The sequence below is a fragment of the Seriola dumerili genome, unplaced genomic scaffold (genome assembly GCF_002260705.1).
Source record: "Seriola dumerili isolate Sdu_G_001 unplaced genomic scaffold, Sdu_1.0 BDQW01000226.1, whole genome shotgun sequence".
Classification (NCBI taxonomy): Eukaryota; Metazoa; Chordata; class Actinopteri; order Carangiformes; family Carangidae; genus Seriola; species Seriola dumerili.
Window position 1 is genome coordinate 4,062,745 of NW_019174481.1, and position 10,954 is coordinate 4,073,698.

At 40.5% G+C, this 10,954-nt stretch overlaps 1 protein-coding gene and 1 non-coding gene across 2 annotated transcripts; one reads left to right on the forward strand and one right to left on the reverse strand.

Moving 5' to 3' along the window:
• Positions 1-2,909: 2,909 nt before the first annotated feature.
• Positions 2,910-2,981, reverse strand: trnap-agg. The gene has a single exon. It is a non-coding gene; the product is annotated as a tRNA-Pro (tRNA).
• Positions 2,982-3,657: 676 nt separating this feature from the next.
• Positions 3,658-10,954, forward strand: LOC111229005 (coatomer subunit beta'). The gene is made up of 22 exons (XM_022755153.1): positions 3,658-3,747; positions 4,202-4,339; positions 4,502-4,588; positions 4,906-5,032; positions 5,170-5,318; positions 5,514-5,660; positions 5,927-6,026; positions 6,143-6,285; positions 6,542-6,741; positions 6,909-7,019; positions 7,144-7,232; positions 7,317-7,423; positions 7,650-7,793; positions 7,982-8,112; positions 8,245-8,452; positions 8,674-8,784; positions 8,910-9,124; positions 9,244-9,382; positions 9,509-9,646; positions 9,759-9,836; positions 10,044-10,202; positions 10,501-10,954. Exons 1-22 carry the CDS (start codon positions 3,745-3,747, stop codon positions 10,594-10,596), a joined length of 2,820 nt encoding a protein of 939 aa, XP_022610874.1. The 5' UTR covers positions 3,658-3,744; the 3' UTR covers positions 10,597-10,954.

A 10,954-nucleotide genomic window follows, 5' to 3' on the forward strand; every position in this document is an offset into this window, starting at 1 on the left:
GGATAAAACCGTCAAATGAGTAAATGTAGATGTCAACTTAAACAATAACATTTAGCCTTGTTTTCTTACTAATCACTAATAATAAAGACACTGAAACAGCACTTACCTGAATTAAAATTCATCTTCACTGTCTTCATCTGTCTCTCAGCTCTCTGATGCACCAGGCCCATCTGGGAGAACACTTGTTCTATGTCAGCATTGCTCAGAAGCATTGCAATCAACAACAGAGCAAAGAGGGCAAGTTCTTTGAAGGTCTGGTCTCCATCGCTGTCTTTGTAATGGAGCACGGCAACCCAAATCACCTCTGCCTAACTGTCCTCCTTGTTTGAGCTTCAGCATTGAGACTGATGTGAGCAGTGGATCTCAGTCATAGATTTCCATACCTGGATGTTAGTGGGCGGTATCTGTTGCACTTACATCAACAAGTCACTGCACCTGCTCTTCATGTTATTCTCTGCCAGGCTCTCCCTTCTTGCCTCCTCCAGAGCCATCATGAAGGTGACCCCATAATTAATGGCACCCACAGGTAATAACACTGTGGTCCACTGGAACAGCGTGTTGAGCCTGTTGAATTCTTGTAGAAATAGAATTATAAACAGCGGGTACAGTTTGTTGACAGGATCACTGTACATCTGGTGCAGGATTCATAACATAACATCTTTGGTGGTCTTTGGTTAGCTGATAGTGAAGCTTCAGTTCATCTCCTATGATTGAGTATATGCAAATAGCAGTCATGGATGGAGAGCCACTATGTATCTGCACAAGCATCAAAGAGATTTCACCAGGATTGATGAGGCTGCAGATCTTTGCATACTGACAGTGGTGAAGAGCAATGTGTGCAACAGCATCTGCTGTTTAACCGTCCGAGCTAATCAATCCCAAAAAGATGAACACAGTTTTGTTCAGTGTCATTATGAAGTAGCAGATTACCACACACATTTGCTTGACAGATATAATATCAGTGCTACTGTCAGTCTAAAGGAAGTACTGGGCATGTTCAATATCCCTCTGTAATTCTCTGAACGTGCATGGAGCAATTGTATGGTTGATTAACGCTGTGCATTTGGTCCAGTGCATTTTGATATCTTTATCACAAGTAGATCCAATTAATTCACTGAGATGGTTAACAGAACTAATGGATCGTGACAGGCTATGTAGGTCACTACCTTCAGCTCACTGCTCTGTCTTGTCTCGTTTTGCTTTGAGACCATGAATCCAATGTCTGTAGGCGTCATTGACGAAACGGTGCTGCATTTCTTTTGTGTTTATCAGTGCTGGCAGGCTGAACAAGACCAGCATGAACTTCACGTATTTCACATTTACAGAATCTGCACACTACCTTTGAATTGTCTTTTTCACCCACTTAGTCCCTGGATTTGTTAGCAAAGTAGCTACAGAAAATGTATTTCTATGGTATTAGTTTTGATTGTATTATATTGTGCTGGACAAATGTTTTGCATGTTTCCTATTCTCTCTCCGTTAATCTCACTAGATACTGGATTAAAATCTGACATCACATTAGATATAATTGTGTTAGTGTTTTGAACAAAACACACTGCAGTTGACTTCCATGCTTCTCATTCCTTTTTGTAAAATTTGTCTTGGACCATGAATGGCTTCCAAACTAGCTGTGATGCCCCAAAATCGTGCTCTTATATGTCCATACGTTAAACTGAGATTTAAGTTGAACACAAAGAAACAAAGGGTTTTTATTGTCAGATATTTTTCTGTACAGTGAAGCTCAAAGATACAAATGAAGTACCAACAACCCCATTTTTTAGTGCAGGAATATAAATATATGGATAAAATATGGAGTAGAACTTTATTAGTTACCTAAGCCTCTTTTACATTTTTTATGTTCTGTTGGTAATTATTGAGATAAAAATAAATATTGGTGAGGTTAAGAGGTATCAAATATTGAATCTACAGTGTAGAACCAACATTTCACAAGAAGCAGTTGGCATCACATTCAAAACACATGGTCAAACACTCAAGGATTTCATGCAGTTACATTAAACCTTTTCACAAAACAATGGCATCACGCATATCAGCCTGTTGTATCATCCTAACTGTACTTTCTTGAGACAGGCTTTTGTATGTGTATGTATGTTAAAAATTACTTACAAAATGTTATTGACTGATTAATTAATCTTTTCAGCTCTATTTACACTCTTTTCCCAAAATCTGAAATACAGTATGCAAATACACTTGAGGTGGTGACCTTACCAACTCCAAAGTGATCAGTAGTATAATTACTATAACCAGAAAGCAACAGGTAAGAGAAAGTAGCAAGAAAGTAATAGAGAGTAGAGAAAGGAATTCCCTGCTGCAACAAAATAACTACCTCAGTACTGCTACTTACAGAACATATGGGCAATATCAGTATAGTAAGATTTGATCAGAATGTTTATGACATGTAGGTGTAAGTGTGAGATCGGACTGCTGATGAGCCAGATGAGACATCCACATATGCAACTTGTGACTTTATGCAACACATCAGTCACATTCACTTGATAATTATAGTTGTTTATTTTTTGTCAGTTATTTGCTGTCTGCACAAACTGATGGGACATCGTCTCATGGTGGTCCAGTACAGACGAAACCAGATCATTCATGAGATCCATTTGAAACAGACATAAAGGCAGGTAAATAGAAAAACTCTCATCTCTTTCTTAGCATCCTTTGTATACTTGGATTAGTCATACTCTCTTTTCCACTCCCTGGGTTTTTTTTAAATTCTGCTCATCATCACTGTCATGTTTTCTGTCTGTGTTCATTTATACTAACAGGATGAACACATTTTGTTGAATTTTAAACCCATAGACTGCAGCATTTTGTTTTCCATTTCTCTCCCGAATTAACTGCACAGTACTTGCTTAGATTTCTGTAATCCTCATGGGTTAAAAGCAGGGCTCGACCGGGATTAGAACCCGGGACCTCTCGCACCCTAAGCGAGAATCATACCCCTAGACCAACGAGCCGGCAGATGTCCACATCTGTCTCTCTTACAGGAAACTGTGATTAAATCCTTCAAACTGGTGATGTGGCCTCTTAGGGTCTACTGCTCATCTATTTAAATGGCACCCTCTCAACACAGCAGTGACCAGTGAGGGTAAACACACACATACACTGTGTGAGTGTGTGTGTGTGTGTACATGCGTGTGTATTTGTAAGAAGGAATTCTTGTGGTAAAGACATTTTCCTTATTACTGACAAAATTATTCCAATAACATGTTGCTGCTGAGATTGAAACCATGTTGTTTTGAATTTATATATGTAATTATATTTAAATGGTATGTGTAATCAGCAAACAGATGTAAGTTTAAAATAAAAAAGATTGGTTGGTTTAATCCAAATAGTCTCTGAGTAACAGAGAAATGCAAAAAGTGTGCAACTATCTGAGTAGTCATATAGTAGTGCTTCTTTATTTAATAACTGACTCACAAGTATAATACAGCTGTTAAACCAGTGTGAATTTGTGTTTGTAAATCAGCGCCCATGCCAAAAAAGCCTGTCTTTTGAATACTATAGATAAAAAGCAGAATGAAGTTTAGGCCATCTACATTTCCATCTATGAGCTGATCGACTTTCATGTCACGTCACCACTTCCAGAGCGCAACTCACGCGAGATTGGGTTTCAGGAAGTTCCACGTCAGTGTCTAGTACCCTTTCACTGAAATCGCAGCATTTGGACCCCGACTGCAACATATTTATCATCTTATTGCTACAACACGGGGATAAAACATGGTAAGAGACATTCAAAGTACTTTAACAGTATGTTTTGTTTCTGAACATGTGATCTTATTCCCCTCGTTTATTCTAAAAAGAACTGTGAAACAGTGTCAAATAATAATGCATTCTCGTAAATAGCTTAGCGGCTAACTAGCTTGAGTTAGCTTGTAGCTAACGGCTATTAACATTTATAACATTTGTGTTTTGCGAGCTATTTATGTCCCGGCATTTGTTTTCATTAAGTTGTTGAATGAATTATTGCAGGATGTGATATTAAAGGATTTTTGGAAATACAGAAAAGTATATTAGGCTCAATATTGGAATGCTAGCGGTGACCATGGCTGTACTGCCAGTCCTTCTATCCTGGGTCTTTATGTTTTGTGTTTGTTTTTTTTACCAAATCATTAGCCACTAACAATAAACGTTTGAACATTGACGGAAAAGACACTGACGTCCTCTGTCTTTACAGCCTCTGAGGCTGGACATTAAGCGGAGGCTGACAGCCAGGTCAGACAGAGTAAAGAGTGTGGACCTTCACCCAACGGAGCCATGGATGCTGGCCAGCCTGTACAACGGCAGCGTCTGTGTGTGGAACCACGAAACACAGGTATGATCATGATACTTATACAGGGTAATATGGAAAGACTGATAGCAAAAGATCCTTGGTTGAATGTCTGTATGACTGTATAGTCAAAGATGGACTTGACAAACATTAAGGAAGAGATAATGTGTGAAACCCTTACCCAGTCGGTAATGTTCTTTTTTCCAGACGCTTGTTAAGACTTTTGAAGTGTGCGACCTCCCTGTCAGAGCTTCTAAGTTTGTGGCAAGGAAGAACTGGGTCATCACAGGAGCGGTGAGTTACGTCCATTAATTGTGTGTTTATGACACTGACAGTAGTCAACTATAGCACCAATAGCTAGCAAGCTAGTAGTTTAAAGAGAGCATGAGTTTGAATTTGTTTGATTTGGTGTGGTTTAAGTGTTGTATGGGCAGTTGTTTGTGCAGTAATATCTTCAGCTGTCTGCTTATCTTTCTATGTGTTTTTTTTCTTACTGTGTTAGACTAGAATAGCATATACCAACCATTTATTTATAAAGACTCTTTTTTTTATACTTTTGTGTTAGTTCATTTAATGCAGTAATATTTAAACTTTTTTCTCTTTCTGCACAGGATGACATGCAGATCCGTGTGTTCAACTACAACACCTTGGAGCGGGTCCACATGTTTGAGGCCCACTCTGACTACATCCGTTGCATCGCTGTGCACCCAACCCAGCCCTACATCCTCACCAGCAGTGGTACGCTAGAAAATTTATGATGTCATAATTGGAGGTGTACTGAACTTTCCTCCAGTGTTACTTTATACCAATATTGTCAAGTACAGTGCATTTATAGTCATTCACTAATACACGAATACCTTTCTGTGTCTTTACAGATGATATGTTGATCAAGCTATGGGACTGGGAGAAGAAATGGTCGTGCAGCCAGGTGTTTGAGGGTCACACTCACTATGTCATGCAGATTGTCATCAACCCCAAGGATAACAATCAGTTTGCCAGTGCCTCCCTGGACAGGACGATTAAGGTAGGAACTGCTTTCTGTTTTTAATTCTGCTGCAGCTAATTTTATGTTTTCATTGGACAAGTATTCACACCCAGACCCTAGTCTAGTACTTTAACTCCTTCAGAAACTATAGAGTAAGCTAATTTTTTACTTACACATATATAATAAAAGGTCTTTTGAAGTACATTCAGCGTTATGTCCAATGGCTTATTTCAGGTTTGGCAGCTAGGCTCTTCGTCTCCCAATTTCACTTTGGAGGGCCACGAGAAAGGAGTCAATTGTATTGACTACTACAGTGGAGGAGACAAGCCCTATCTCATCTCAGGGGCTGATGACCGCCAAGTCAAGATCTGGGACTACCAGGTTAGAAAATCTTGTGATACTGATGCTTTTCATTCACTTCTTTCATGGAAAGGTTAGAGTAAGCTATAGAACACTTAACGTGGAACTAATATGCACTTAAGCATAGCATAGGCTAATTTCCTGCTGAAAGATAGTCTTTTGTTACTTAATGTTTAATAAAAAGATTTTAGCGTACTAGGAGCTGCTACTTATAGGGAGAGTGTATGTGTTCCTCATTAATTTGCTACAGCTTCTGAATGTTTCAGCTGTCTTCCTCTGTGTTGTAGAACAAGACCTGTGTTCAGACTCTGGAGGGCCATGCCCAGAATGTCTCCTGTGTCAGCTTCCACCCAGAGCTGCCCATCATCATCACTGGATCAGAGGATGGTGAGGAGGCATCCCACTTGTTCCCGCTCTGCACACACATCGACATCACCACACTACATCTCTCTAATGCCCTCGATGATATTTGTTTTATGTAACGTTACTTCCTTACTCTGTAGGTACGGTGCGTATCTGGCACTCAAGCACTTACCGTCTGGAGAGTACACTGAACTACGGCATGGAGAGAGTGTGGTGTGTGTGTGGCCTCAGGGGCTCCAACAATGTGGCACTGGGCTACGACGAAGGCAGCATCATTATAAAGGTGAGCGGAAGAGTTACAGATTTATTTCTTCAAAAATCCTTTTGATTGTAAATAACTCTCACTATGAAAAGTGTCTAGTCATGATTAAAGAACACCAACATTAGTTAAACTTTTGGCTGAATTTCTTTATTTTCACATACAAAATGCTAAATACAGAGGAAAAATACATTTAGTAATTGAGGTACAATGGGGGGAACAAGAAACAAATGTGTTTTCTTTCTCTTATCTCATTGCTCTTTCTCTCTCTGCTGTGTAGGTGGGTCGTGAGGAGCCAGCCATGTCTATGGACACTAATGGCAAAATCATCTGGGCCAAACACAGTGAAATACAGCAGGCCAACTTGAAGGCCATGGGTGATGCTGAAATCAAGGATGGAGAACGGCTTCCACTGGCTGTCAAAGACATGGGCAGCTGTGAGATTTACCCCCAAACCATCCAGCACAACCCTAATGGAAGGTACACAGACTTATTCCAGGCCCCCTGACTTTTTAAAAAAAATTCTTTTCAGAAACAAGCAGACACAAGCACCATAATATTTGTCATCAGTAGCCAGAGTAGTGCTGAATATACAATATGATCTGAGGAGCTCTGTCACTCATGTGTGTCACTTTTATGTGCACCAGGTTCGTCGTAGTGTGCGGAGATGGAGAGTATATCATCTACACTGCCATGGCTTTGAGGAACAAGAGCTTTGGTTCAGCGCAGGAGTTTGTCTGGGCACATGATTCCTCTGAGTAAGTATGTTGTTTGAAAAGAGTGATTTTAATGAAGGTAGAGGGATAGAGATACGTCCCTACTCCTTACCACTGTACCAGTGAATTGAAAGCTAATGTTGACACTTTTTTGTTTAAATTACAGGTATGCCATCAGAGAAAGCAACAGTATCGTCAAAATCTTCAAAAATTTCAAAGAAAAGAAATCTTTTAAGCCTGACTTTGGAGCTGAAGGTAATGTGAACACTGATGTATAGTGGGATTATGGTTTTTGAAGAGGATAGTTTTTCACCGGATATATTCCTGTTTTTATTGCAGGGATTTATGGAGGCTTCTTGCTTGGGGTGAGATCAGTAAATGGCCTGGCATTTTATGACTGGGAGAACACAGAGCTGATCCGCCGCATTGAGATCCAGCCCAAACATGTAAGACACAGGCTTACTTTTCATTTCCAGGTCTCTACATTAAATTTTTTGTAACCAGGTAGCTAAACAATCACTTGACAATTTTTGTTTTGCTTCTTTGACCTGCTCCTTAATAGCACTGTGTATGAACCATTTGTTAGGTTTACTGGCTAGTTACTTACTTTCTTTGTCAAATTCTCAAAATCTTCACACATGCATTTCTTCTTCTTGTTCATCATTTGCCCAGATCTTCTGGTCAGACTCTGGTGAGCTGGTCTGCATTGCTACAGAGGAGTCCTTCTTCATTCTGCGTTACCTGGCAGATAAAGTAGCAGCCTCCCAAGAGAACAATGAAGGAGTGACAGAGGATGGTATTGAAGATGCCTTCGAGGTGGGTGTGAGGATGTGGATGTATACACATCCCTTGTTAGTAGTGTGTGTTTTTTTTTTTATTACTCTCGGTGCTAAAAAAATACTTGTTGGTCTAGTATAGCTTCAATTTGGTGCTTTATGTTTAGGAAGAAGGGGGGGGGGGGTTCTTTACTTTAAATACTTAACCTTTCCTTTGTCTCTGTCCAGGTCCAGGGAGAGATCCAGGAGATTGTGAAGACTGGACTCTGGGTAGGAGACTGCTTCATCTACACCAGCTCTGTGAACAGACTAAACTACTATGTGGGAGGAGAGATCGTCACTATTGCTCATCTGGACAGGTAAGAATACAGAATTTAAACTTAAGACAGTTTGATGCAAAGTCTGACAAATGCCCACTAACCTCTAAAGGTTGTCTTTATTGTTGTCAAGGATACTGCATCTTTAACACCTGCTGCCTTCTCTCCCTGCAGGACCATGTACCTGTTGGGTTACATACCCAAAGACGACCGTCTCTACCTGGGAGACAAGGAGCTCAACATTGTCAGTTACTCGCTGCTGGTTTCCGTCCTGGAGTACCAGACTGCTGTAATGAGGAGGGATTTTGGAATGGCTGACAAGGTGCTGCCCACAATTCCTAAAGAGCAACGCACCAGGGTGGCCCATTTCCTGGAGAAACAGGTTAGGCAATAGTAGAAGTTGCTTTTCTTTTTCATATAACTGCAATCTGACAGTTTAATTTAACTTGAAAAAACAAAAAGATACACATGCGGTACTTTTTGTAACCAAAATCATCATTAGAATTTTATAATGAGCTGACGTGGCAACGCCATCAGTGATATTAGATGATATTGTAATTGATAATGGGTAACGATAATTATGATATTCTTCTTCATTTTCAGGGTTTCAAGCAGCAGGCACTGGCAGTGTCCACTGACCCAGAGCACAGGTTTGAGCTGGCCTTGCAGCTGGGAGAGTTGAAGATCGCCTATCAGCTGGCTGTGGAGGCAGAGGTAAGAGTGTATTAGCACATCTTTTTACCATCTAAAAGCAAAGGCAGACAATTCAGAAAGGCTCTCAAAGGGTTTGTCCATTGTTGTCACTTCTACATTTCTAATATTTATTCTTTCTCCTGAAGTCGGAACAGAAGTGGAAGCAGCTAGCTGAGCTGGCTATCAGCAAGTGCCAGTTTGGCCTGGCCCAGGAGTGCCTGCACCATGCCCAGGATTATGGTGGCCTGCTCCTTCTTGCCACAGCCTCCGGTAACGCCACTATGGTGGGCAAGCTGGCTGAGGGGGCAGAGAGGGACGGAAAGAACAATGTGGCCTTCATGACGTACTTCCTGCAGGGGAAGTGAGTATTAAATGTGTGAGACTTGACGACATTGGTGGACAAATTAGGAAAAAGATATGTCTCAATCACGATCAGTATGGTGGCTGTTAACTGTTCTCCATATTGTCGTCTCTCCGCAGACTGGATCAGTGTTTGGAGCTTCTGATCAGGACCAACCGACTACCTGAAGCTGCCTTCCTGGCTCGCACCTACCTTCCCAGCCAGGTGTCTCGTGTGGTCAAATTGTGGAGGGAGAACCTGGCTAAGGTCAACCAGAAGGTCAGTTCTGTTGTTGAGATAGTTCATTAGAAACAATATTGCTACAGCAAAGAATTGTCGGCATGACTTTTGGATATCTGCAGATCGTTCTTGACCATGACACATTGTACTAAATCTTGATTGCAGGCGGCTGAATCGTTAGCAGACCCTACAGAGTATGAGAATCTGTTCCCTGGGCTGAAAGAAGCCTTTGCAGCTGAATATTATCTGAGAGAGACCTGCTTGGGCAACTCCAGGCCTGCTAAAGATTATCCTCTTGTCACTGTGAGTTGTATGACTTCAAAAGTGACAAATACCATGCTGTGTGCAAACATTATTTCTATAGTTGTTTCTTAGTCCTCTCTCCCATATTTTAACAAACTCAAATGTTTTTCAGCCCAATGAAGACAGGAATATTCTTGAGGAGGCTCAAGGATACGAGCCCAATGGAACCTTCATTCCCCCTGTTTCAAAGGTTTGTCTACAGTATCCAACATCTTCTGCTGACTTTTAACTAACAGTATCCTGATTACATATCATTTGCAGCCAGTGGTGTCTCACAAGCATTGCACACTCTCGCGACATGCCATAATCAGTTACAAAGTATAATTTTACAAAGGGTTCAATAAAATTTATAGGAAGAAATTCAAACTTTCATTATCTGACTGATTCTGTCCCACAGACACAGGATGCTGAGGAGTCCACCTCAGTGGCTGCAGCTCCTGTTGCAGCAGCAGCAGAACCACCTGTGATGCCTTCACAACCTGAACCTGCTGCTCCTACAGCAGTGGACGAAAAGGAGGAGGAGGAGGAAATCCCTGAGTTTTCACAAAAAGATAAGGTAGGTTCTTATCTAATGATTATAGTTTTTATTTCTCTGTTATTAATGAATAAATCAACAGTCAGCCTTGTAATCTCAGATTTCTCTTTTTTTTTTTTTTTTTAAATGTCTCGTTTCGTACTTTAAATGTGATTTTGGATATGAATGTTTTAAATGTGTTCAACTTCAGTTGTTTGGGTGACTTCACATTTTTTTCAATCATGATTTTTGACAGACAATTCGAAATTTTTGACATAAAACTGAATAATTGGGACTCTTAGGACAGTATTAATTGTCGTTTGTGTGTGTCTTAACATAGTCTCTGGACGAGCTGGAAGTGGACCTGGACAACATGGAGCTGGATGACATCGACACCACAGACGTTAACCTTGACGATGACTTCTTAGATGATTGAGACCTGCTACCACTCTGCTCCCCAGCACTCTTTAGAGCTTATTTAAAACAGAGAAAGAGACCAAACCCCCTTTCCCCCGTTTTTTTGTATTTGTATGTAAAAATATTATATTGGCATGTCCACCTACCACAGTGACAGGATAAAAGTTGATGATTATGATGATGATGATATCAGTGATGTTTTATTCTCAGAAGAAAAGTAGACAGATGATGTCTATTTCTGACTCTCCATTTTGTAAACCTTTCACTAACTGTCCATTGAGAGATGTTATATTGACTCTTTGCTTCGCTGCCAATGTTTTTAGATGGCAAATCAAAATTCATTCAGTCCAATAAACTGCGGTTGCTGTACATATTCA

Coding starts and splice junctions, on each gene's coding strand:
- LOC111229005 (XM_022755153.1), top strand. Junction 5,319..5,513: donor CCCTGGACAGGACGATTAAG/GTAGGAACTGCT, acceptor GGCTTATTTCAG/GTTTGGCAGCTAGGCTCTTC. Junction 9,837..10,043: donor TCATTCCCCCTGTTTCAAAG/GTTTGTCTACAG, acceptor TCTGTCCCACAG/ACACAGGATGCTGAGGAGTC.